General features: G+C 40.1%; 1 protein-coding gene across 1 annotated transcript in view; it reads left to right on the top strand.

Annotated features, from left to right (window-relative positions):
* Positions 1-24,122, top strand: part of GRM3 (glutamate metabotropic receptor 3) — a 529,015-nt gene extending 504,893 nt beyond the window's left edge. The window contains exons 4-6 of the mRNA XM_075345230.1: positions 2,253-3,316; positions 5,395-5,569; positions 13,497-24,122. Of these exons, the coding sequence (XP_075201345.1) occupies positions 2,253-3,316; positions 5,395-5,569; positions 13,497-13,573 (1,316 nt within the window). The 3' untranslated portion in view covers positions 13,574-24,122. The remainder of the gene's footprint in view (positions 1-2,252; positions 3,317-5,394; positions 5,570-13,496) is intronic.
* Positions 24,123-24,528: the final 406 nt, after the last annotated feature.

Consider the following 24,528-nt stretch of genomic DNA (forward strand, 5'->3'; position numbering starts at 1 on the left):
TTATGTACTGCCGTCCTTGCCTCTCTGTAGCTCGGAGACACTTAGCAGAACATGAGCCGTAATCTAGGGCATTTAGCTGCTAGCCAAAGAGACAAAAAGAGATTTTCAAGAATGTCAGGAGAAAGCTCAACTATTGACCTGACACTTGTGAATGCTTATCAGAAATAGATATAAATTTTATATGGAAGTCAGAAGGCACAATATAAATTGATAATATGAAATATCAATATAATTTAGCGAACATGAAAAGTACAGAAGAAATGTAGTATAGCATGTAAAACTATTTTTTTTTTTTTTTTTCAGAAAGTCATATACAATTTTAATTTTGGAATCTCATTGAGATACTATAGTTCATCTATCTCCAATGATACAGTAATTGTCATTTTATCATGCACAAACTGCCTGGAATAAATGTGTATGTCCTCCAGACTTGACAGCCATTTGGACAGTAGTCATCTCAATGCCATCATAAAAGTGGACATGTCAGATCACAAAATGTCAAATTATATTACATTTCATTTTGCATATAGAAAGTTTGGTCATGGGCATACACTGATGAGCAAAACTTGAACAATGTTTTGAACTTTTGACTTTCAGGCTCCATATCTCACAATCCACTACAGCTTTGAACGTGAGATTGCCTTAATTTTATTGACAATCATCTTGGCTATCTCATACATAAATTTGACTTGCAACTATTTAGCATATGCAAAAAACATAGAAAGGAAGACAAGGTATCCACTTTATAAAATAATTACTAATAGTCCAATAGTAAGTGGTGAGTTCACAAACCTTTTCTATATTTAGCATATCATTAGTTATGCAGATTCTTGTCAGGTCACTGTTACCCATTTAGTCATCAGTGTATTACTGAGATCAGATGAGGACATATGCAATAAGGCCATACAAAGGCCATGAAGGGAATCTTCCAGGTCCCTTATGCATTCGCATGTGTATATCAAAATTCCCTGCTTAACCAGCTACTAAACTTAATGTTTAAAAAAGCATTTATAAAATGTGCTGTTCCTATGCTAATTAGGGCTTTTGACTAGTTGAAGGGGCGTTAGTTTCCCATACTAGTGGGCCCTCTTTCCGTGTTATTATGCCCCTATGGTCTTGATAACATGATTTCCACAAGATGGCATCACCACAGCTCCTGTAAATTTCACGCATGCGTGCAGTTTATTCTAGCAGCATCAGGACGCCTTAGAAGCCAGGTGTACACTTCCTGGCTTCAGAGAGGTGCACTGCACATGATTGGAACAACAGCTTCTGCACTTCCGATCATTCTGAGATGCAGTGACGCTGCTGAAGTAAGCTACGCACATGCGTGAGATTTCCAGGAGTTGGCAGTGACACTGACTCATGGAAATCATGTTATTATGCCAACAGGGACATGATAACATGGAAAGAGGGCCGAATCTTTCCGAGTAGTCAAAGCCCCTTCATAAGGGACCCCACAGGTTTCCTTTAAATTGTACATTCTTTTAAATAAAGACATAATTCATTGGAAATCGTTTTGGCTGCCATATTAATTGTGCAGAAACCATAACTTTCAGAAAAAAGGGTGTAAAATACTGAACGAAAGAACATTATAGCCAAGTAGGACATTGCTATTAATGCCAAAGAAATATTTTCTAACTCATATTTTGAGAAGGTGTATTTCACATCTACATTTACATCTACAGAAGAACCCACAGTGAAAATGCATCCTTCAATAAATATGCAGCTATTCTAGTAACATTCCATTGAAATCCAATCCAACAAAACACAAAAGTAGCGACGAAAATTCCCAGCTCTTTACTTTAAAAGAATCATCTAAAATCTTCATACACATTTACTCCTAGTTGTTTAAAGGGGTATACCTATCCATCTACGGATAGGTCATCAATGTTAAGGTAGTGGACAACCCCTTTAATGCTACAGTAGATCATGAAGAAAAGTGATAAAGATTGTATAGTAACATAGTTCCACTTGCCCATCTGGAAGGTCATGCCCTCTTTTCTTCAACATGGATCAAAAGTTATGTAATGGAATCTACCACCGTGACCAGTAACATATTCTCACAAACCTTTGTGAGTTCCAATTCTGATGACAACCAAGGTTAAAAGAAGGATAACTATATTGTCATCAAATTCCAAAAAAAAATAAAATTCATATATTTATTTGAATATGTTTATGCCTTTTTACAGATATATAGAAAATTTCATTTGAATAAGTTTTTTACTTACATTCTTTTCTTTCTTCAACAGCTCCATTTATTCCCCCCTCTGCGGACAGCGTTGTAAAGTTTGATGCATATGGAGATGGACTTGGTCTATATAATGTCTTCAATTTTCAGTATAATAATGGAAAATACTCATATCTAAAAATTGGCCAATGGGCAGAGACTTTATTCCTTGATGTAGATGTCATACAGTGGTCAAAGAGTATGGTGCCCACATCACAGTGCAGTGATCCATGTGCTCCAAATGAAATGAAGAATATGCAACCTGGAGATGTTTGTTGTTGGATATGTATTCCATGTGAAACATATCAATATCTTGTAGATGAATTCACATGTGTTGATTGTGGACCAGGACGCTGGCCCACCACAGACCTAACTGGATGCTTTGACTTACCAGAAGACTACATTAAATGGGAAGATGCATGGGCCGTAGGACCAGTAACAATTGCATGCCTTGGTTTCTTGTGTACATTCCTGGTTGGCGGAGTCTTTGTCAAGCACAATAACACTCCTTTAGTCAAAGCATCTGGACGTGAACTATGTTATATCCTCTTGATTGGAGTTTTCTTGTGTTACTCTATGACATTTTTCTTCATAGCCAAACCTTCTCCTGTCATATGTACACTAAGACGCTTGGGTTTGGGGAGCTCATTTGTAGTTTGCTACTCTGCACTTCTAACAAAGACCAACAGAATTGCTCGGATCTTCAATGGAGTCACAGAAGGTGCTCAGAGACCCAAGTTTATCAGCCCAAAATCTCAAGTCATAATTTGCCTAAGCCTCATCTCTGTTCAAATTGTTATTGTGTCTGTATGGCTTATGTTGGAATATCCAGGCACCAGGCGGTACACTCTTCTGGAGAAAAGGGAGACTGTCATATTAAAATGTAATGTGAAAGATTCAAGTATGCTGATATCTTTAACATATGACGTGGTTTTAGTCATATTATGTACTGTATATGCCTTTAAAACAAGGAAGTGCCCAGAAAATTTCAACGAAGCCAAGTTTATTGGATTTACTATGTATACCACCTGTATTATCTGGCTCGCATTTCTTCCAATTTTTTATGTGACGTCCAGTGACTACAGGGTAAGTTCAATAGTATCTTTAGAAAATTATTATAGAAAGGTAACATGAAAAAAATTAACCTTGCCAGGGATGTACATAGAAATCATTAGACCCATGGAAAAAGTTCTAATTGCGCCCCCTTCCACCCAAAACAAAAATATTTTTTTGAAGTAGGCTGGACCCAGGCACAGAAGGGTATACGTCCCAACTTTTAAAGACATTGAGAGGAACATGTATTGCAATACTTGGACAGTAATTTTGCCTTCTAAGTGTTCTCACCTAATATGATACAGGTTTCATAGACTATGATACCACAAAAAATGTTCCTCACACACAGTATAATAACTTCAAAGTAAATTCCCTCACAGTACCCTCCACAAACACAGTATAAAGACCCCACAGTACCTCCAGCAAAGTATTATGATGGAACAGTACCCCTATGTTATATAATTACCCCACAGCACTTAAGACAGTATAAACCCCCTATATTGCTGCACACAGGTTATGATGGATGCCACTGCCCTCCCACCAAATATGATTCCAAAAAAACTACCACAACACACTACATGATGCCTCCCACAGTCCCTACAAAAGGTATAATGCTCCCACAGCCACCCACACAGTGTAATGCCTGTATAGTCCATCGGTATGATGCCAGCACTGTCCCCACCACACAGTATGTTGGCCCCACAGCCATTCCGAAACACACAGTCTAATGGCACCCACAGCCCCAACTATCTACTTCTGATGCTGAGCCACTACTCACAGGCTTGCCGTGAGGCTGGGTAGTCAAGACGTCCTAGGTCGTCAAGAGGTCCTGGGTCAGATACCAGGAGAGCTCGTATAACCAAAGGCGTAAGACAGAGGCATAGTCAGGTCAACGTTTGAGGTCAGAGTTCCAGGAATGTAGCAGATAAAGACAAAGGGGCTAGGCAGACTGGTAGTTAGGAGACAGGTCAAAGGTTGAGCAACAACAGATCAGAGACTGAGCACAGGAACAGAGCATGTCATCACTACCAAGCTTAAAGCTTCAACTGTAACTGATTTTACCCCTGTCGGACAGCTAGATAGCCAGATAATCCTCAGGATGACAGCTGACAGCTGAGGATGCCCTGCAGTCCCACCCCGTGATAAGGCTGCAAGGTAATCCTCAATTTGCATGGGAACGACCCTGCCCATTCCTGTCCCAGATTATGCAACATAGCTGTCACTCACAATCTTGACAGCCCAGCATATCCCAGCCATCTATTGGATGGCTGAACTATCCCTCACAGTGTCCTTATGAGACAGTGAGTGTCTGATTCATGACAACAGTATAATGGTCCCCACAATCCCCACCACACAGTATGAAGGCTTCACAGCTTCCCACACAGTATGATGTGTTTCAGAGTATGATTGCCTTCACACAGTATGAAGCTCCCATAGTCCCCATTTTGAGGCCACAGAGCCCCCTAACAGTGCGTACTGATAAAAAATAAATAAATAAAAACTACTAAACTAGGCCTGTTCCCCAAATGAACTGCTCTGCTCTTTACAGTGTATGGACTGAGAATGCATATACCAACAATGAAATTGTGTCACTGGGTTTGTCACCGGGTCCAGTGACTTACGGGCTATATAGTGGCCCCCATAGCCATATCAGTAAGCCACTGTTCCTTGCCTTGGTCTGTGAATAGGTGATCATTTTTATATAATAAATTGCCTTGCAATTTTTGGCTCATTATATGCACAGTATGGTTTATTAGACTGCTGATTAGTAATATGACATGCCATGTGCAATTACATTATGATATATTGCTTTTATTTTACTATTTCCATAATTTAGTGCCTATTGTTTAGTAAAGATAAATATCTATATTTCCACTCACATATTTTCTATTCATGAAGGCCTATAAATATTAAATAAACTAAATGATAAAAATTACTTGGTATAAATTTTCTATTTGACTATGTTAGATGCTGAGACATAAATGCTAGTTCTTGTCAATCATAGTCCATACATACTTCATACACCAACCCAAACTGTTTCTCTTTTGTAACATTGCACAGAAAGATGAGGTCTTAGTAAAAATGGCTGAATTATTTTCATTCTATTTCAGGTCCAAACAACGACCATGTGCATTTCTGTAAGTCTAAGCGGCTTTGTAGTCTTGGGATGCCTGTTTGCACCGAAAGTCCATATCATTCTATTTCAACCACAGAAAAATGTTGTAACTCACAGACTTCATTTAAATAGATTCAGTGTCAGTGGCACTGCAACCACGTATTCCCAGTGTAAGTATACAATGTTCCAGGGTCATTAGTTATATAGGTCAAAAGGATCTTTGCCTAACTTCAATGACTTATGTGTGGTAAGAAACTCTTGTAGCATGTAAATCAAACTTTCTGTGTTTATCACAGATACAATATCTTTTTTACTTAAATGATGTTATACCAGGTACTGACAAGGGGCCCTGGGGTTCGAACTCCACCAGTCATATAATGGTATTGTGCCGTTCCCGTGCCTGCAGCCGCTGCTGCTCGGATACGGGCCTTCAGGGTTGGTGGCTCGAGGGTCTCCGGACCCGGGGTTCTCGCGGACACACCAAATAAATGGGGGGACGTATATGTACGGGCTGGGCCATATTAAGTTTGTGACGCCACCCACGGTGTGTGGTGAGGTGGGACACCCCCGCTGCTGTAACGGGGCACCCGGGGGAGATGTTGTTCAGCAAGTTGTTAAGCCCTCCGTGGGCAGGGATGGTGGCCCTGGGACCCAGTTGGTGCGTGCAGGGGATGGTGACAGCAGGGGGTGCTGGTGTACTCACAGTTAGTAAAACACACAAGTCTCTGGTAAACCAAGGTGATGGTGGCCAGTGCCGTGGCCGGTTGCGTTCTGGTCCCCCACCCGGCTGGTGGTCTCTATCCTTTTTCTGCACTGCTGTACGAAAGATGTACTTTCCCAGTGTGAAACTCAGGAGTCCGCTCCCGGCTGGATGTGGCCTAAGGAGCCGTGCCCGCAGACGCTGGCCCGAGGGATCTATGGGCCCTGGTGGTGACCTCTTATCCCTAATCGGTGGGCTGTTGTCTTCTATGAGGGACTTTGGGTGGGACAGGACCTCTAGTCCTGGCCTCAATCGGTTAATTAACCAGCTCCAGTTGGTTCTGATCCTGGCTTCAGGGTCCGAGTACCCTCCTTTGTGCTACGGTTTCCGGGTCGGTTCCCCGTCTCGGTACCGGTGGGCTACAACCCTGTCACGGTCCACCTTGGTTCCACCGAGTCGTCTTCCCATCTCCTGCTGACGGAGACCACCGTCTGCCTCCTAGCCAGTGGCACCAGGGCTCCTACCCTGGTACCATTTAACTTGGACTTCACTGCTGGAGCTACCCCTTGCTCCAGCCCACATTCCTCTCCAAACTGAACTTCAGACTAAGACTGACTGTTTTCCCACCCTGGGCTGTCTAGACCCCTGGGTGGGTGTGTCCCAACCACCTGGTCACACCCACTGGTGTGTCTATCTTTCCCTATGGGGTGGTGACTAGGGTTTTCTGGTTGGCTGTGTGTTTCCTAATGAGGGAACGGTGTTGTGCAGGGGCCTAACTGTGACTACCTGGTTTTGCCAGGGCGTCACACTATAGCTAAGATTAAACCCTTAAAGACCTTAAAGGGGTTGTCCACTACTAGGACAATGCCTTCTAATTCCATATGTTTCCATCAGGTAAAATAATAAAGACTTCACTGACCTCCTGTATCGGCGCCATTCCAGCGGTGCCACGGTTTGCGTTCCTGTGGCTCACGTGATGGTGCGACATCACACGAGCCTCTTGTCCAATCTGTGCCAGCTTCTGTCTCCCTGCCTTTGGACCAAGCAAGCAATCAACAGGAAGTGAGCAAGCTAACTGGGCGTGGGGCTCGCATGATGTCACAACGTCACTTGAGCCCCAGAAACGCGAACCATGGCACCGCTGGAACAGTACTGGGGCATAAGGTGAGAATAGTACTCATTATTTTACCTGGGGGAAACATGTGGGATCAGAAGGAGTTGTTCTAGTAGTGGACAACCCCTTTTAAAAAATGTCAGCCTTTTCTATTGGTTATGCAATTTGTTTAGTTTTTTTTCTGTATAGTCCAACAAACTAAGGCTGTGTTCACATCACCCCTGAGCCTTCCATGAAATGTACATTTAGTCTCATTGGTAGAATAAACCCATATGGAATACACCTTTTGTGGAGGTCCACTGTATTAGAAAGCACTCCGTACTACTCTTTCCTGTTCTACAGGGTAGAAAGAATTCGATCCAGCAGCACGTCCAAGGTAAATAATTAAAATTCCATTTTTATTTCAGAAAAAAAGCTAAAAACCACATAGGTTAGATGAACATCCAAGGGGTAATTAAAAAACGTCTTACGCGTTTCAGGCCTTAGCGGCCCTTAGTCTTAGACAAATAACAATCAATTGGGACACAATATATACAAATGCACCCAGTTACTCCCTCAATCAGAAAAAAAACTGACATTTCCGGTTTAGACGTGCACAGGTTGGATCAATCAGGCTGTTGAAGAAAATCACAAAATGGGAAAATCCAATCTATAGCTCCCATACAAGCAGTTTAACCCTTCTAATAATTAAATTGGGTCTATTTATTCATTTTAGCTTATGTTTTATTATTATTATTATCATGTTCCATGAACCTATTTGTTATTTTAATTTTTATCTTGTTTTATTATATTTTATTTTAATTTTTATTGATATTTTTTATTTAGATTTTTTGTCTTTTATTTTCTGTTCTTTATTATTATCAGCAAATAGAATTATAGGGCGATCACCACAAAATAAATAAATAGTAATAGTTATTCAAAATTTATTTAAAAATAAACCTAAGCTATCAACAGCTAGACTAGATAAAATCCGGCATTACAATCATGTTTTAGCAGACAACACATTAAGGTATTTTTAGTTGATTACTCCCAAAACAGTTTAAGAAAAAACAGCTACATGTATAATTCCTATATTAGAAGAGATAACATTGATAGTCAACCGCAAGGTTTATAAATAACACCAGCATAACATTTTAAGCAACTCTTTGATCATGATACATAGAACGCCGTGTTGAGCATCTTATTAAATCCATGAAAGTCGCACCTTAGGGTACTTTCACACTTGCGTTAATTTCCTTCCGTCACAATCCGCCCTTTTGGAAAACAGCGGAATCTGTTAACAGATTCCGCTGTTTCCCATAGACTTGTATGGATGACGGATTGTGCCAAAAGTTACTGCGTTGCTTCCGCTGGCCGACGCTGCGTTGCGCCCACTGGGCGGAAGGAACACAGCATGTAACGTTTTTTGAGCGGCGGAATCCTCTATTTTTTACTGCGCATGCTCATCTTTTTTTTTTAATCACGGAAACTTTATTTTGTCTCTCAGTGGCCGAACGTTCAGCTGAGCGCCCGGCCGCTGGCATGTGAGAGCTCTCAGCTGAGCGCCCGGCCGCTGGCATGTGAGAGCTCTCAGCTGAGCGCCCGGCCACCGGCATGTGAGAGCTCTCAGCTGAGCGCCCGGCCGCCGGCTATTGAGAGCGTTCAAATGAGCGCCCGGCCGCCGGCATGTGAGAGCTCTCAGCTGAGCGCCCGGCCACCGGCTATTGAGAGCGCTCAGCTGAGCGCCCGTCCACCGGCATGTGAGAGCTCTCAGCTGAGCACCGGCATGTGAGAGCTCTCAGCTGAGCACCCGGCCGCCGGCATGTGAGAGCTCTTAGCTGAGCGCCCGGCTGCCAGCTATTGAGAGCTCTCAGCTGAGTGTCTGGCCGTCGGCATGTGAGAGCTCTCAGCTGAGTGCCCGGCCGCCGGGTGATCAGCTGATCGTTCACAATAGTCTGCTGCCGGTAAAACTGTAAAAAAAAAAATAAAAAAAAAAAGCTTTCCGTTGTTTTGTGCGATCCGTTGCATCCGTTGTACCATTATATGCAATGCATCCGTTGCATCTGTCACACAACGCAATGCAACGGATGCCGTTCAACGCAAGTGTGAAACTAGCCTTACTTAAACGCACCGTATGTACAACCTTCAGCATGAACAGAACGGCTGTTATTCAAACTAGTAAATATACATGAGATCACTTTTAATGTTCATGCCATTAGGCATACAGGAATTATACATTAGAATCCACTTGGCTTATCTATCCCGCAAAATGCGGGTGCAGTCTCCTCCTCTTCTGGGAGATGGAATCTGCTCTATGGCATTAACCCGAAGAGAGCTTACATCGCCGCCATGCTCATGAAGGAAGTGTCTTGATGCTCCAGGCAAATTTCTGGAGGTAGAATTCAAAATATCATATAGGTGTTCACCTATGCATTTTCTCAAGGTGCGACTTGTGCATCCTATGTACTGTTTGTGGCATCTTTCACAGGTTATAGCATAGACACAATAGTCAGTACCACAATTCATGAAAGATTTGATCTCATAATGTGCTCCAGTGCTCAAACTGACACTCTCCCTGGTGCTATACATTTATGGACATGTGCCACATGATTTCTTGCCACATCTATACGAGCCACATGTGGGCAACCAGTTTCCTCCATTGATGCATATTGGCTTTGTTAAATAGCAATCACTGGGGGAAACTATGCTACCATCTGTGGCCGCACGCCTAGATATGAACCGACAGCCCATATCCAAAATATTTTTGAGACTCTCATCAACATATAGAATGGGCAAATTCTTGCGGATGATATTAACAATTTTAGGGAAAATAGCTCTATATTGGGTAGAAAAAAACAAGATGTTATCTTCATTTGTTCCCTTAAAGGGGTTCACTTGTCGCAAGTAATGTGTTCTTGGCTTAAGTTCTACTTTCATTCTAGCCCTATCAATAAGAGCCTTACCATAACCCCTACTGGATAATCTCCTGTCAATACGCTAACATTCCTTATTGTAAGCAATTTGGGTGCTGTAAGATCTTTTTGCCCTGGTGTATTCACCAGTGGGGATGTTTATTACCACATGGTTCGGATGATTACTGGTAGCATGCAAGATAGAATTGCCTGCTTTGATTTTTCTATAAAGCTCCGAATTGACCCGGCCATTCGCAGGGTCCCCCGTTAGGGTCAGGTCAAGGAAGGAAATGGTTTCCTGTTGGTAATTGAAAACAAATTTTAGATTAAAGTCATTTGAGTTCAAATATCCAGAAAATTCTGGTATGGTCGCCTCATGTCCCCTCTTTCCTATTCTACTATGCATACAGACCCACAAAGACCAAAACAAAACTTTTTTAACCTCCATCTGAGGAATGGGAATCTAGGGGAATGTTCAGATTATGCTCCAGGATATTTTCCCAGGTCATATGCATAAAGTAATTAGTCAAACAGGATGAGAACAGAGCTGATAAACACCAAGATAAGATATTTATTAGTAATTATGTTTTTGCACATTTTCTGCATAATTCCATATTTAGACAAGAGTATGAATAATTGACTGTTTTTCTTTGATAAAAAGCTACCAATTTTAGATCCATGTGGTTTGCCATGTTTCATCAATATGTCATCATTTTAACAATGCTAATAAATCTAGAATTAAAGAAATAATAGAAAGCAAAATATATTTTTCTATTTAAGCATTGCAATGACTCCGTTAAAAATGAATGCTGTATAGATTCTCTTAGTTTAAAAACCCACTGAGTTTAATTGCGGAGTTGGATCCAAAACACTTAGAGTAGTGTGTGCTGCAAATTTTTCTCACGTAGACCAGAGGTCCCCAACTCCAGTCCTCAAGGCCCACCAACAGTGCAGGTTTTTGGGATTTCCTTAGTATTGCACAGGTGTTAATGTAATTACCTGCCCAGGTGCTGGATCCAGCAGCAGTGCTAAGGAAATCCTGAAAACATGCACTGTTGGTGGGCCTTGAGGACTGGAGTTGAGGAACCCTGACGTAGACCACCAGTTTTCTTGTAAAAACGTGTTTTCAATGTGTGGTCTTTTTATCACATGGACTATTTACAAACCAAAAACACGTTTGTCTGAGCTAGCCCTTAGGGGTACTTTGCACACTACGACATGGCAAGCCGATGCTGTGATGCCAAGTGCGATAGTCCCCGCCCCTGTCGCAGCTGCAATATGTGGTGATAGCTGGCGTAGCAAAAATTATAGCTACGCCAGCTTTACATGCACTCGCCTTGCCCTGCAACGTCGCTCTGGCCGGCGACCCGCCGCCTTATTAAGGGGGCGGGCCGTGCAGCGTCATAGCGACGTCACACGGCAGGCGGCCAATAGAAGCGGAGGGGCGGACATGAGCGGGATGTAAGCATCCCGCCCACCTCCTTCCTTCTGTATAGCCGACAGGAGCCCTGGTGAAGGAGGTAGGAGATGTTCCTCGCTCCTGCGACTTCACACACAGCTATGTGTGCACCCGCAGGAACGAGGAACAACATCGGACCGTCGCAGCATGGTAATTATGGTTTTTGATGACGCTACACCGATGATACGATTACGACGCTTTTGCGCTTGTTAATCGTATCATCTAGGCTTTACACACTACGATGTCTAGAGCGACGCCGGAAGTGCGTCACTTTCGACATGACCCCACCGACATCGCACCTGCGATGTCGTAGTATGCAAAGTACCCCTTAGTGTTCAATGTTGTTAATAATCTTCAGCTATATTTGTGATATAGTCAGCAAAAGGCATGAGTGAGCACTACCATGCTTAAGTGCTCTGTACTCGAATCAAGCAGGTCAGACGCTTGGATGGACTTGACTCAAGTATCAAGTATAATGGAAGTCAATGGGAAACTTAAGTATTTTTCCCAAAGACTCTTTCAGAAAAATACTCCCATTGATGTCCATTATACTCTTTTCTTGAGTTGAGACATCCGAGTGTCCGACCTGCTCGATTTGAGGACCGAGCACTCGAGCATGGTAGTGCTCACTCATGACTAGTCAGCAACTATGTCCATGATATATTATCAGCATTCCTATGCTATGCCTCAGTATATCTAGGACACTTTAATAATAGCTCTTGCACATATTATGCTGAACATACTTTTCCATCCTTTCCTAAACCTCATTTCAATTGTGCAGGTTTTACATCAAGTGCACTGTCAATACCTTTTTTCGTTTTAGCTATCCTTGTAGAGTGTTTTCCTAGAAATCTTTATTATTACTCTGAAAACTACCAGTATTGGAAACTTGCAATCAATGAGAAACACTAACTTATGGACAATAAAAGCACTGGGTAGCAAGCACAATCAGGCAGCTAGTAAGAAATATCACACAAGCCATTATTTTCTACAATACCGTGCACTAATGAAGTCTATCAGTCAAGTCACTGCGGCATTTTTAAACTGTATTTTAATGCAATACTGATTTCCTTCTTCACTTCTTACAGTCTATATATAGTTCTAGGTTACAATGTGAATTTGTTCCATATCCTGGACTATTTCAAGTCTCTTTCTCTGAAAATGCTTTAAATTATGTTGGCAATGTACTATTTTATATTTTCAGTACATCAGATTTAGCCAGATGTTTTGTGATAAGGCATCTATTTTGCAGTCTGTGCCTGAAAATCTTCAAATTAATTTATTGGACCCAAATCAGAATATCTCTATTGTAATTAATTCAGAAAAGAATTCACAAGGACTTAGAATTCAATTAAGACATGACCTTAACCCATCCTATCATCTCATCAGTCTGAAATGAGAAATTTTTTATATCAGACTTTTTTTCCTGATCCCATTCGGTATTAACGCTGAGTATTTCCAGCAGGATTGAGAAGATGGTTGACTACTTAAATATCAAATTTAAAATGTCTACCCGTCAGTAAATTTTTGGCAAGTTCTATAGCCTGCTGAATCCTTACAGTGTGTCATGTACACACCATTAGGATTTGGCTCTGCTTGCTGGCTCCACCGGTCGCAAACCACATGCAACTATGTGATTTACACACTTGTGGTCACATGCTGACTGAAATGACTGCTGCTTCATTCAATAGGAGACACATGGTGTCAAGTGTGCAAATTGAATACTTGTGGTCACATAAGGACCACTGGAAGCAGAACCAAATCCTAACAGTGTGTACAATATACAATGTTAGGATTCAGCTAGCTGAAAGACTTGTCATAATATTTAACTATGGATGGACATCTCAAATTTTTAAATATTATATTAAATATTATCAATACCTCTACTACTGCGTATTTATGTATAATTTATTGTGATATTCTTCTTTTTCAGCTTCAGCCAGTGCACATTACACACCGACGATTTGTAATGGAGGAGAAGTTCTGGACTCCACCACCTCATCCTTATAATCTCTATAAATATTTCTGTGCTAAAGGTTTTTAGACTGTTAGAATATCTGCACTTGTTGTGCAGTCCTGTCTCTTTTTTTTTTTTTAGAAAAGAAATATTTTTGAGGACTGACTACAATGATGTTCTAGAGCTTTTTAGACTGATTCAATGACCACTGTAATACACAGTGTTAGTGTTCGCTCACATTAGCGTATAAATCAGACTAGTGCCATGCAAGAAAAAAAAAATCGCATTGCACTCTGATCAATATTCTGATCTGCGAACGTTTCCTCAGCTGGATTTGACATGCAAAACAAATAGCAGCATGGTGCGAGTGGTTGCGTATATCGGACAAGTCTCATCAATGGGTGTAAGAAAAAGATCAGACAGCACATGGACCATGCGTGTGGTGTCCAATTTTTATGCACAAATTTCAAAGGAAAAAAATAATGATAATAATAATAGAAAACTATAGATTGCTAGATGACACAAAATATTAAATAGATAGAATAGATAGATATCTTGCAGCTATATAATGTAACAACCCTCACACATATTATACTCTTGCACCCTTTAGTGCTTTTCATGTGGCACTAAAGGTTGTTCTGCATGGTTTAACCTAATAAATATCTAAATAATTTAAAATGACATGGGGTCCCCCTATTTTTGATAACTAGCAAAGTTAAAGCAGACAGCTGTGGGCTGATATTATCAGGCTGGGAAGGCCTATGGTTATTGGGCACTTTCCAGCCTAACAATAACAGCTATGAGCAACCAAAGAAGTGGCATGTTACATTAGATGTGCCAATTCTGGAGCTTTGTCTCAGCTCTTCCCGATTGCCCTGGTAATTGCCTGATAATATCAGCCTACTGCTGTCTGTTTTACCTTTACTGGTTATCAAAAATAAGGGGGATCCCTCATAGTATTTTTTATTATTTATTAGGTTATTAGCCACATGAAAAGCACGTTTATAATATGTAGGGGGATTTGGGTCATTTTTTCTGCAGAATATCTATTTTATGTTTATACATGAGTTATTTTATTATTTCTGACAACTAGCAAGAATTTACATAAAGTATTATAGTATGTAAAAGTAGATGATTAAAAAGGAATTGCATACAGAAGGCAAGTACAAAAATTGCATAGTTGCGTAGCCCTCGCATGACATATGCAACAACATATACATGTCACCTGTCCCACGTTTCTGGATGAGAATAGGAGCAATTACTTATACGCTGATGTGAGCGAACCCTTAGAGACCATGTAAATAGGGTGCGTTAACTACACAACTTGCTGTGTTCAACAAGTAATTATGGCCTGTGCCATTTACTAAATGGGTTATTTACTTTCCTATGACATTTTTGTACGCTAGGTTATTGTAGTAACCAATTTTAGAATGCGTTTAAGTTTCCTAAAGTTACATGACATGTAACAGGTTGTTTTTGCACAACTGAAACAGTATTAATGTAAAGGAGCCAGTCATAAAACCTTTGTAGAGGTTTATAGCATGTATTTCTTGGTACTTATATACTGTTGTGTTCCACTGACTTGAAGGTTTCTGGACATACATTTAAGTAAAATGAATGTATGGCTTCTAAAGTATCCAACAGATGAGTGAGCCAATTCTAACTGTAATTTTACAAAAAAAAATAAGGGCCTAAATTTTAATTTTACTTTATACATTGGATTTTTACTGTTTTTTGCACTTTTTCCTAAAATACACTGAAATAATAAATTATTAGCACATACATTGCAATAATAACATTTTAATTGTTTTTATCATTATGTGTGATTTATAGATCAGTCAGATATAATATTAGAATTTTTTCTGTTATCATCACTTTATCTGTAAATTATATAAAGCACATACAATTCAGGGAAAACTCATTATGGCCCTAAATGGCTCCTGGGGGCTTGTTCATATGTGGAATATAAATGGCCACTATAAAAAAAAACACACATCATTCATTTTTTTTTGTGTTTATGGGCATAGTATTCTTATATTATAGGAAATAGTTCTAAAAAAATTTATAGAGCTATTTCTTTGGAGAAAGTCCTAAACATTACATAATTTAAAATATGAACATGGGTTTTTCATTTGACTACTTTTGGTAAAACGAAAGTGCCACAATACATTAGAGAATCCCATTGATCAATGAAAGACACAAAATGCTTTTAAAAATGAAAAGATGCACTAAAAATACACAAAAGTTTCAATTGACTCATAGATATCATCTATGCAATGTCTTATAATATGAAGCACACAAAAAAATAACACTTAACGTGGTGGACTTGAATTTATATATTGATGATCGCTGCTTAAGGCCGCTTTACAAGCAACGACATCGCGTTAGTTGGGGTCACGGAATTCGTGACGCACATTCGGCCTCGTTAGCGACATCATTGCGTATGACACATACAAGTGACCGCTAACGATTAAAAATACTCACCTTATCGTTTATCGTTGATACGCTGTCCAGTTCCTAATTATTGTTGCTGTTGCAGGACACAGGTTGTTCGTTGTTCCTGCGGCAGCACACATCGCTACATGTGACACCGCAGGAATGAGGAACCACATCGTACCTGTGGCCGCCGACAATGAGGAAGGAAGGAGGTGGGTGGGGTGTTCGTCCCGCTCATCTCCGCCCCCTCCACTTCTATTGGGAGGCCGCTTAGTGACGTTGCTGTGACGCCGAACGAACCGCCCCCTTAGAAAGGAGGCGGTTCGCCAGTCACAGCGACGTGGCTAGGTAGGTAAGTAGTGTGATGGGTCCAAGCGATGTTGTGCGCCACGGGCAGCGATTTGCCCGTGACGCACAACCGACGGGGGCGGAAACGCACGCTTGCTAACGATATCGCAGCGTGTAAGCGGCCTTTAGGATAAGTCATCAATATCAGTTTGGTGGGATGGAATGTCAGGCCTCCAATGATCTGCTGTTTGCAGCTACCGTTGCGGCTGGATGTACAGTGCACAGCGCCATACATTGTGTAGTGGCCATTCTTGAGTACTGCAGCTCAGCTCCCATTCACTTTCAAAGGAGCCTATTTACTCCCAATTATACTCACCTCTGATGGTGAATATATGGTCCCATCTACTCAGACACCTCTTATGATGTGACGATTATTAGCTGCAGTGGACATGTAAAATCATTGCAGGAGGTCTGGTTATACAGAGACTATCAGGGTACCAATCAAGGGAATTGAAAAGCAGCAAAAAACTTGAATATAGTCATGCTTTTTGCTTAACCATTTTGGAGAATGACTTTTTAGAACTTGCAGATCTAGAGAAAATCTGCTGCAAAATATGCTCCAAATGGGGATTGTTCTGAATTTTGACTTTGCAAATCTTGGAAGAAGACAACAGATCTACAGCATAACTGGCCATACTGTGAACTTAAAATCAACACCCCTGATCAATTTCTGTTGCTTTTCTTCCCAGTATATGGATGAGCTTTGTTAAATTCATGCATTTTGCTGATACTGTTATACACTTTAGATTTTCTGGCCAGAAATCAGGCCAGAAAATCTGTGAGTTCACTGCCATGTGTGCTCAGAGTCATAACATATCTGAAAAGAAAAGAGTTGTTTTGTAATCCAAGGCAATTCAATGGAAAAAATACGTTTGAATGAGTGTTTATATGATGTCACTGTAATAAACATTTTTTACATTCCGAAAACCTAATCTTTGTAAACAGTGGGGCTGATTTACTAAGCCACATGCGCCAAAAATCTGCATTCATTTGTGCCAAAATACTTCTTCCATGCCTCGCACCACTTGTATTAGGCTAGGGACCCACTTAGACTTTTTACCTGCATTTCAGGTGCTTTTTAGGTGCGTTTTGGGAAGCACCTTTTTCATGCCAAAAGGCATGTGTTTTGATTTCCCAGCAAAGTCTATGGAAAAAGGTGATTTCTAGACCCCACTTTGCATTTTGAAACGCTGCGTTTAATTTGCATATTTTGTGGCAAAAACCATGCGTTCAAAGAAGCAACTTGTCAGTTGTTTTCGCCATTTTGGGTGCGTTTTGCTAACATTGAAGTCAATGAAAAATGGCAAAAACCAAGAATCCTGCAAATTCCAGCGTTTTACCTGCTTTTCCAGTGCAGAAAACATGCGTTTTGGATTTCAAAAACGCATGCTTTTTGGACATCAAAATAATGATTTCATATGTCTCTTTACACACACACATAGTCCGACAATTAAAAATAAGAAATTGAAGAAATTATTGCTATTTTTCCATAAAATATAATATTAACGCTATAATTTCATTAAATTAATCTATTTCAATGATTTTTTCTATAAATATAGATTTGTTTCTTTTTTTCTAATTTTTTCATTGAGTTTGGCTATTTAAACTTTATTTAGCAGTGTCTTGATGTTCAAAACGCATCTATCAAAACGCAGGTGGAAACGCAGGTAAAAAGCGCGGAAAACGCATCTAAAACGCGGTAAATATGCATGCGTTTTCAGCGCTAAATTTCAGAAAAAGGCAACTTTGGTCAAATCAATTAAGGGAAAAACGTGCGTTCTAAACTGCAAGTAGGATGACGCAAAGTGGGGCCCTAGCCTTATGTGATTTTCACTTCTTTTACAACATTCTTCACAAGCAGGTGTGGGCAGGGAAAGTTCATAGCCTGTATTGTGATATTGTACCCAAAAAATGTACCAAAATTTAGCATAACTTAGTTGACTAAAGTAAGCCAACTAACAGATGGTGACTTACTGTGTCTTTTCCCTGCTATTTTATTTTTGCAAACTTTTGCATAATGGCCCCAATTCATCAATGCCTAAGTTAGTACCCGTTTTTGGTCTAGTTTTGTCTGTGCCTTTTTTTTTCTACACCCAAATTATTATTCTATTTGCAACTTTTTTAAGATTATTGTATATGACCTTCCCTTTTTCTTTTGCTGGCGGAGTTTGGCAGTTCCGGATGTTTTTGCCCCATTCTTCAATAACAACTTCACTCCAGTCCCCAAAAGTGTATTTTTAAGTATGCCAAAATGTTAGCGCAAAACTCATTTTTTTACTTTGCGGTAAGTTCATGAATTACATGTGCCATTTTGATGAATTTGGCACCAAAAATGGCAACTGATACCACAAGGCAAGAAAGGAAAGTGACTGTTAAAAAATGAAAGTGATGAATCCAGGTAAATTTATGTTAAATTTTCCTCAATTCCTTTTGGTGCACATTTTAACTAGTGATTAGAAAACGCAATCCTCAGAAAATTTGCCACATTTTTTAAAAACATCAAATTTAAGGAACATACGGAGGTAAGGTGAAGGTAAAACCATAAACATGTAGTGTTTATTCCAGGAACTTTTAAGTTCAAAACTTAAAAAAGAGGCATCTCAAAGTAATGAAAATCATCTTTAATTTCTACTTCATGATTGTCTGTCAATGTAAAAACCAGAAATAAAATGAGAATTTAAATGGTAGCCAAATCAAAATTGCCCAAGTTCATGTAAATTTGTCCCAAAAGTGCCATGAATCACCCTCATTTGCTTATTGAATAACAGTAGATTTTCTGAAAATATACAGTTAATATTTATATGCCTGTAAAATTTTTTATAGAGACTAAGTTCCTCAAATAATTGTGCACACAATTTAAAGAGGACCTTTCATCAAATATTTCATATTGAACTGGACACACGATGTGAAAGTGGCTGCAGACCGGAATAACATATTTGTTTGCTTTTTAAATTTCGCCTCCATTGCAGAGATATTTGCAATGGAAGTATTTGGCACCTAATGAGTTAACTTTGTAAAGCCCAAATGGGTGTTAGCAGATAGTTTTCATTTGGTGTGAGTACTTCTTCTCCCTGTATGAGTTTCTAAAACATAAGCTGGCAGTAACACAGCAGAAAAAGAACAAACCCCCACAATAGCTTAGATTTCCCATAGTGTGAGATGTGATTTACTGGTCTAACCTCCTGCATGATTACAAAATTTCAGATAAGATTCCTGTGCGGGAAGGGGCAGCACAGCAGACCTCACAGTGCTGTAAGAGGAGGAGAACTGATAAAAGGGTTTGTAATGTGACCCAGCTAAAATCAGTTGTACTGTCCATTACTCCACAGGGACCTTACCTGAAAGATGAGAGTCATCTGTGCTCTAATCCCCCAGCGCTTTCTAATCATTCATGTTAGACCAGGAGATCAGAGCTTCCATGAGAAGTTGAAAAACAAAGTAAATCTTATGGCATTAATATGGCATGCTTTATAATATTCAACTTTTTCATTCTGGAATAGGGAGCAAGAGATAAGTAGACCTGATCTGTAAAGTACCGAATACTGGGTGTCCCGGGGATCGAACCTAAACATGGTCATTTAAAAAACATTTTGCCCAATTTTAGGTGCTGTTCATATGCAAACCACTTGATCGAGCATTGGGGTGCTTGGCCCAGTAAAAGCTGCTTGCTTTCTGTCTGTATTTAAATGGCTCTCCCTGGGAGTTTAAACAATGTTTTCAGATTATATGTGTTAAAACTAAAAAAAAACTGCCCTCCCCCAGAAATCCCCTGTTTATGGCTGGTTGTATGTGGGCAGAGACCCGAACTGCCCAATCAGTGACTTCCAATAGGGGCTCAGGCTCCGTGATCTAGTTCAGGTGAAGTCCGAGTCCTGAACTGACCTTTTATGTAAAGACCGGCATAACATGAACTTCTGTGAGTCCACTCTAATAGGGAGCAATGATAAATTCCCCTCTAAGTTTGCATTACCTAATAGGCAGATGTAGTAAATCAGCCTCAAGTTCTGCATCATTTTCTAAGCAGATGTGTACACACAACTTGCTAAAAAGTAGCTATATTCCTGAAGCACAGTATATCAACTTCCTGGACTCCAGTGCAGAATCGATTAGAGGGCTCCAAAGTGACCATGTGCTGTTTAAAATAAAGTTTTGTTTTTTTATGTAGGACAAGCCAGGCACTGTGAAATAAAATGCACAATAGGGTCTGATGTACAGAATTTAGTGAACAACTATATATGCTCACCTATGGAAGTCGTGTTAAACATAATGTAAGGCTGCTGCAGAAACACGATTGTACCCTCAGGTACTAAGAGGTACACTCCACTGAAGTGAGATGCCATATTCACTGCACTGCCATAAATCGGCTGTCTGGACGCTAAAAATGTGAAATTTTCAGCAGTGCCGTGAAGCAGCTGTGTACGTTTGCGTGTGCACAGATTGTTGTAGCGCAGTGTAGTCAGCTTCAGGAGAATTACTCCAGCGCAGACCCATAAACGTGTTGTTTATTATTATCTGGTAGAAGGACTTTTTGGCCCCCGAGACACTATTACCCAGCGTGACTGCTATTCTTCCTTCTAATCTTTCAATTGGTTTATAGTTCCTCAACAATGGGAAGAATTGAAAAGATTATAGATTTTCTATCAAAATTGATGCTATATCTATATAATTCACAGATGTTCAGAGTCCTCAAGGGCAGGAGGCCATGAAAAGGGATAGGGAAGCCATTACTACTAAGGGTACCTTCACACTTTAGCGATGCAGCAGCGATCCGACCAGCGATCTGACCTGGTCAGGATCGCTGCTGCATCGCTACATGGTCGCTGGTGAGCTGTCAAACAGGCAGATCTCACCAGCGACCAGTGACCAGCCCCCAGCCAGCAGCGACGTGCAAGCGACGCTGCGCTTGCACGGAGCCGGCATCTGGAAGCTGCGGACACTGGTAACTAAGGTAAACATCGGGTATGGTTACCCGATATTTACCTTAGTTACCAGCTCACACCGCTTAACTTAGCGTGTGCAGGGAGCAGGAGCCGACACTGGAAGCATGAGAGCTGCGGAGGCTAGTAACGAAGGTAAATATCGGGTAACCACCTTGGTTACCCGATGTTTACCTTGGTTACAGCTTACCGCAGGCTGTCAGACGCCGGCTCCTGCTCCCTTCACATTCAGGATTGTTGCTCTCTCGCTGTCACACACAGCGATGTGTGCTTATCAGCGGGAGAGCAACAATAAAAAACGAACCAGCACTGTGTGTAACAAGCAGCGATCTCACAGCAGGGGCCAGATCGCTGCTCAGTGTCACACAGAGCGAGATCGCTAATGAGGTCACAAAAAACGTGACTCAGCAGCGATCTCAGTAGCGATCTCGCTGTGTGTGAAGTACCTCTAACTCCAAATTACCTAGCAAATTACCTAACAGACCTTAAAGCTTTTATAAGCCAAATAGATTATTCTTATTTATATCATAATAAGTATATTGCACAATCTCAGATTTGTATTGTCTTCCACAATAGTGCAGCTAATTAAATTGTCAGACATATCTTGGTTTAGTGTACCAATTTCTATTGTGGTTGTAGGGTAGTAATGCAATACATATGGCCAGTACCAGATCTTAGGCGCTCATAAGCAGAGTTTTTTTGGCACTTTAGACCCCATCTAGTCCCAGTGAAGTAACAAACCAAAATGTACTGCACTTCTCTCAACATCCAAAGTTGCTCAAACACTTTAGATAACTTTGGCAAAATGCTTGGTTAGCTTAAAGTTGTTTCTCTTTACTCACCCACATACAGTATGTGCACATCTGGCTTTGTATACTGTAAAGTAGAATATGTCACTTCCAAATATCTCTGGTGACTGGTCCCACAGGAACAAATGGTTTAACATTGAAATTAAACATGGCCAAATTTTTCTTCCAATGAGGGAAATTCAGGAAATAGTCATACATTTTGAATAGTCAGCCAAACACATAAATTGGCAGATCTGGCATTCTTTTGTGCAATTTGTATTGAAAATGTAACACTCTCTTCTTCTCCATTGGTGTCTTCCTCTTATCCCCTTTAGCACTGTGAATACCTAAATAAACCATATTTGTATAATTTACATATGAATATTCACTTTTGAATTAACTCATATGAACATTTTTACTTTAGCAGGTGCTCCATAGGCACAAGTCTATTGTACCTCTGCAAGTATTGATAAATCCAGCCACCTTGGATATGGTGGCAGAGAGTGTTTTTGTTTTTGCACAGATATCCACATATCTATCCAAAATACCCAAATGTCCACATACCCAGACGTCACACATCAGGCTGTATTTTCCTCTTGAGGCACCCAATTCAAAAGACCATACTGAGCAAAATGTGCAGCGTGCCATATGGTTCTGTATTAGAGTTTAGATTGTGTGACGGTCTCTTTCTGTGGACATAGTAGCCTATTCTAAGTGTATACCCAGGAAATCAATGTGCAAGATTGCCAAGATGTTTCATACTTGAGATTCTGAAAAGTGACAGAGCCAAAATGGCTCATGTTTAGAAAGCCCAATGAAATATGTAAATGCTTTGTGTGCCACAATAATGAAATAATGCATTTTTGGAATAACAAAGTTTGATTAATGTAAAATCATTTTGCTGGAGTTAGAACACTCCAATTTTTAATGCTTCTTACCTGCTGCTGACCCCAATCCCCCTCGATGAATATGCAAATACATACCAGTGCGGTCACGTCTAGTGGCGGGCCCGTGCCCATTCCAATGAATTTATTGCTGCATTGAAAACCTTAGTGCTTGCAGTGATTATCCATTGGTGACTCTAAAGAGCTCCCTGATGAATATTTAAAATGAGAAGCTCCAGCTTTTACCCAAGTTCCCCAGAAACACTTAAACACGCTTGATCTGCTAAAGAATAAATAGCAGTGAAAATGATGATTGAAAATAGATTTATTGTAAATCAGAGCTTAAAAAAACATATTGGATCGAAATAAATATGGTTTTACATGTTAACTATTTGTTACAGGTACTGCTGCGCAAAAAAAAAGACTTCAATCCGCAGCGTATCAGAGATGTTTACAGTAATCTCATTTATATTATTCATTCAGAGACTATCCCATTACATGGATGACTGTATAGAGGGGACACAAAGCTCAAACAGCGCTCAACTTGTGGAAACCACATAGAAAGCAAAGAAGCCATTGGAAAAGCATTTGAGCACTTACTTAGAGAGAAAGCACAAAAAAAGAAGTAATAACGGACATGCAACGTAAAGCACAAGACGTCATTTGTGACATTTTGGACTATCAAAAAAAATATTTCCATTAATAATTTTAAACTGGAATGATCTATATAGCAATGACTAGAAATAATTGTGGAAGGTATCTTCCCGAAATTTGTAATTCACTAAGGTGTGTATGCAGAATTTAACCCCAAGGAACACATAAAATAGGAGTGTTGTTTTTTCAAGGATATTTTGTTATTAGAAACAATGTAAATCACTGTGGTCACATTATTCGAAATGTGTATTCTAAATTGTAAGCGATTTTTTTAGGATGTGTAGGCTATTCAGTATACTGTACTAACCTATGCTTCATATGTGATTACTGCAGTGTTGTATAGGACCTGGAAATCAATTGGTATTTCTGATGAACAATACTATTATCCTGAATATGATGTTGTTAAGACATTGGCAGCTTATACAAACTATTCTGGTTGGGTACTTTTATAAGTTCGGTATAGTGGTATCTTTAAAAGGCAGTGCTGCTTGTCTTGTATAAAGTACAGAATGTTCAATAAACTTCTTCCAATAAATATTTTTATGTTTGACTAAACACATTTGCTCTACTTTTTACCATTACTATCTAGAACCTTCTATGGTATGGTGTATAGTTCATGCAGCAGGATGCATCAGAAGAACTTACCAAAGGATTCAAACAATCAGAAGAAGGCATGATACCTAGAAGCAAAAATTATAGTAGTAGGGTGGAGAAGGGAAATATTTTGGGGAGGAGAGAAAGGTGATACTTGGTAAGGAAGTACATGATGCTTTGGTAGTGGTGACTTTGGGAAGATGATACATGGGAGAATAGGTTGGAGGGAAATCCCTCAAAGGTGAACCACACCACTGGAACTCCTACTAATCACTAATTCAAAGTCTATTGAAATTATGTAAATGGCAAAGTGATAAGAACGATGAAGTGATATATACAGAAATATAAAATGCAACATCCCTTTAAC

The sequence above is a fragment of the Anomaloglossus baeobatrachus genome, chromosome 4 (assembly GCF_048569485.1).
Source record: "Anomaloglossus baeobatrachus isolate aAnoBae1 chromosome 4, aAnoBae1.hap1, whole genome shotgun sequence".
NCBI lineage: Eukaryota > Metazoa > Chordata > Amphibia > Anura > Aromobatidae > Anomaloglossus > Anomaloglossus baeobatrachus.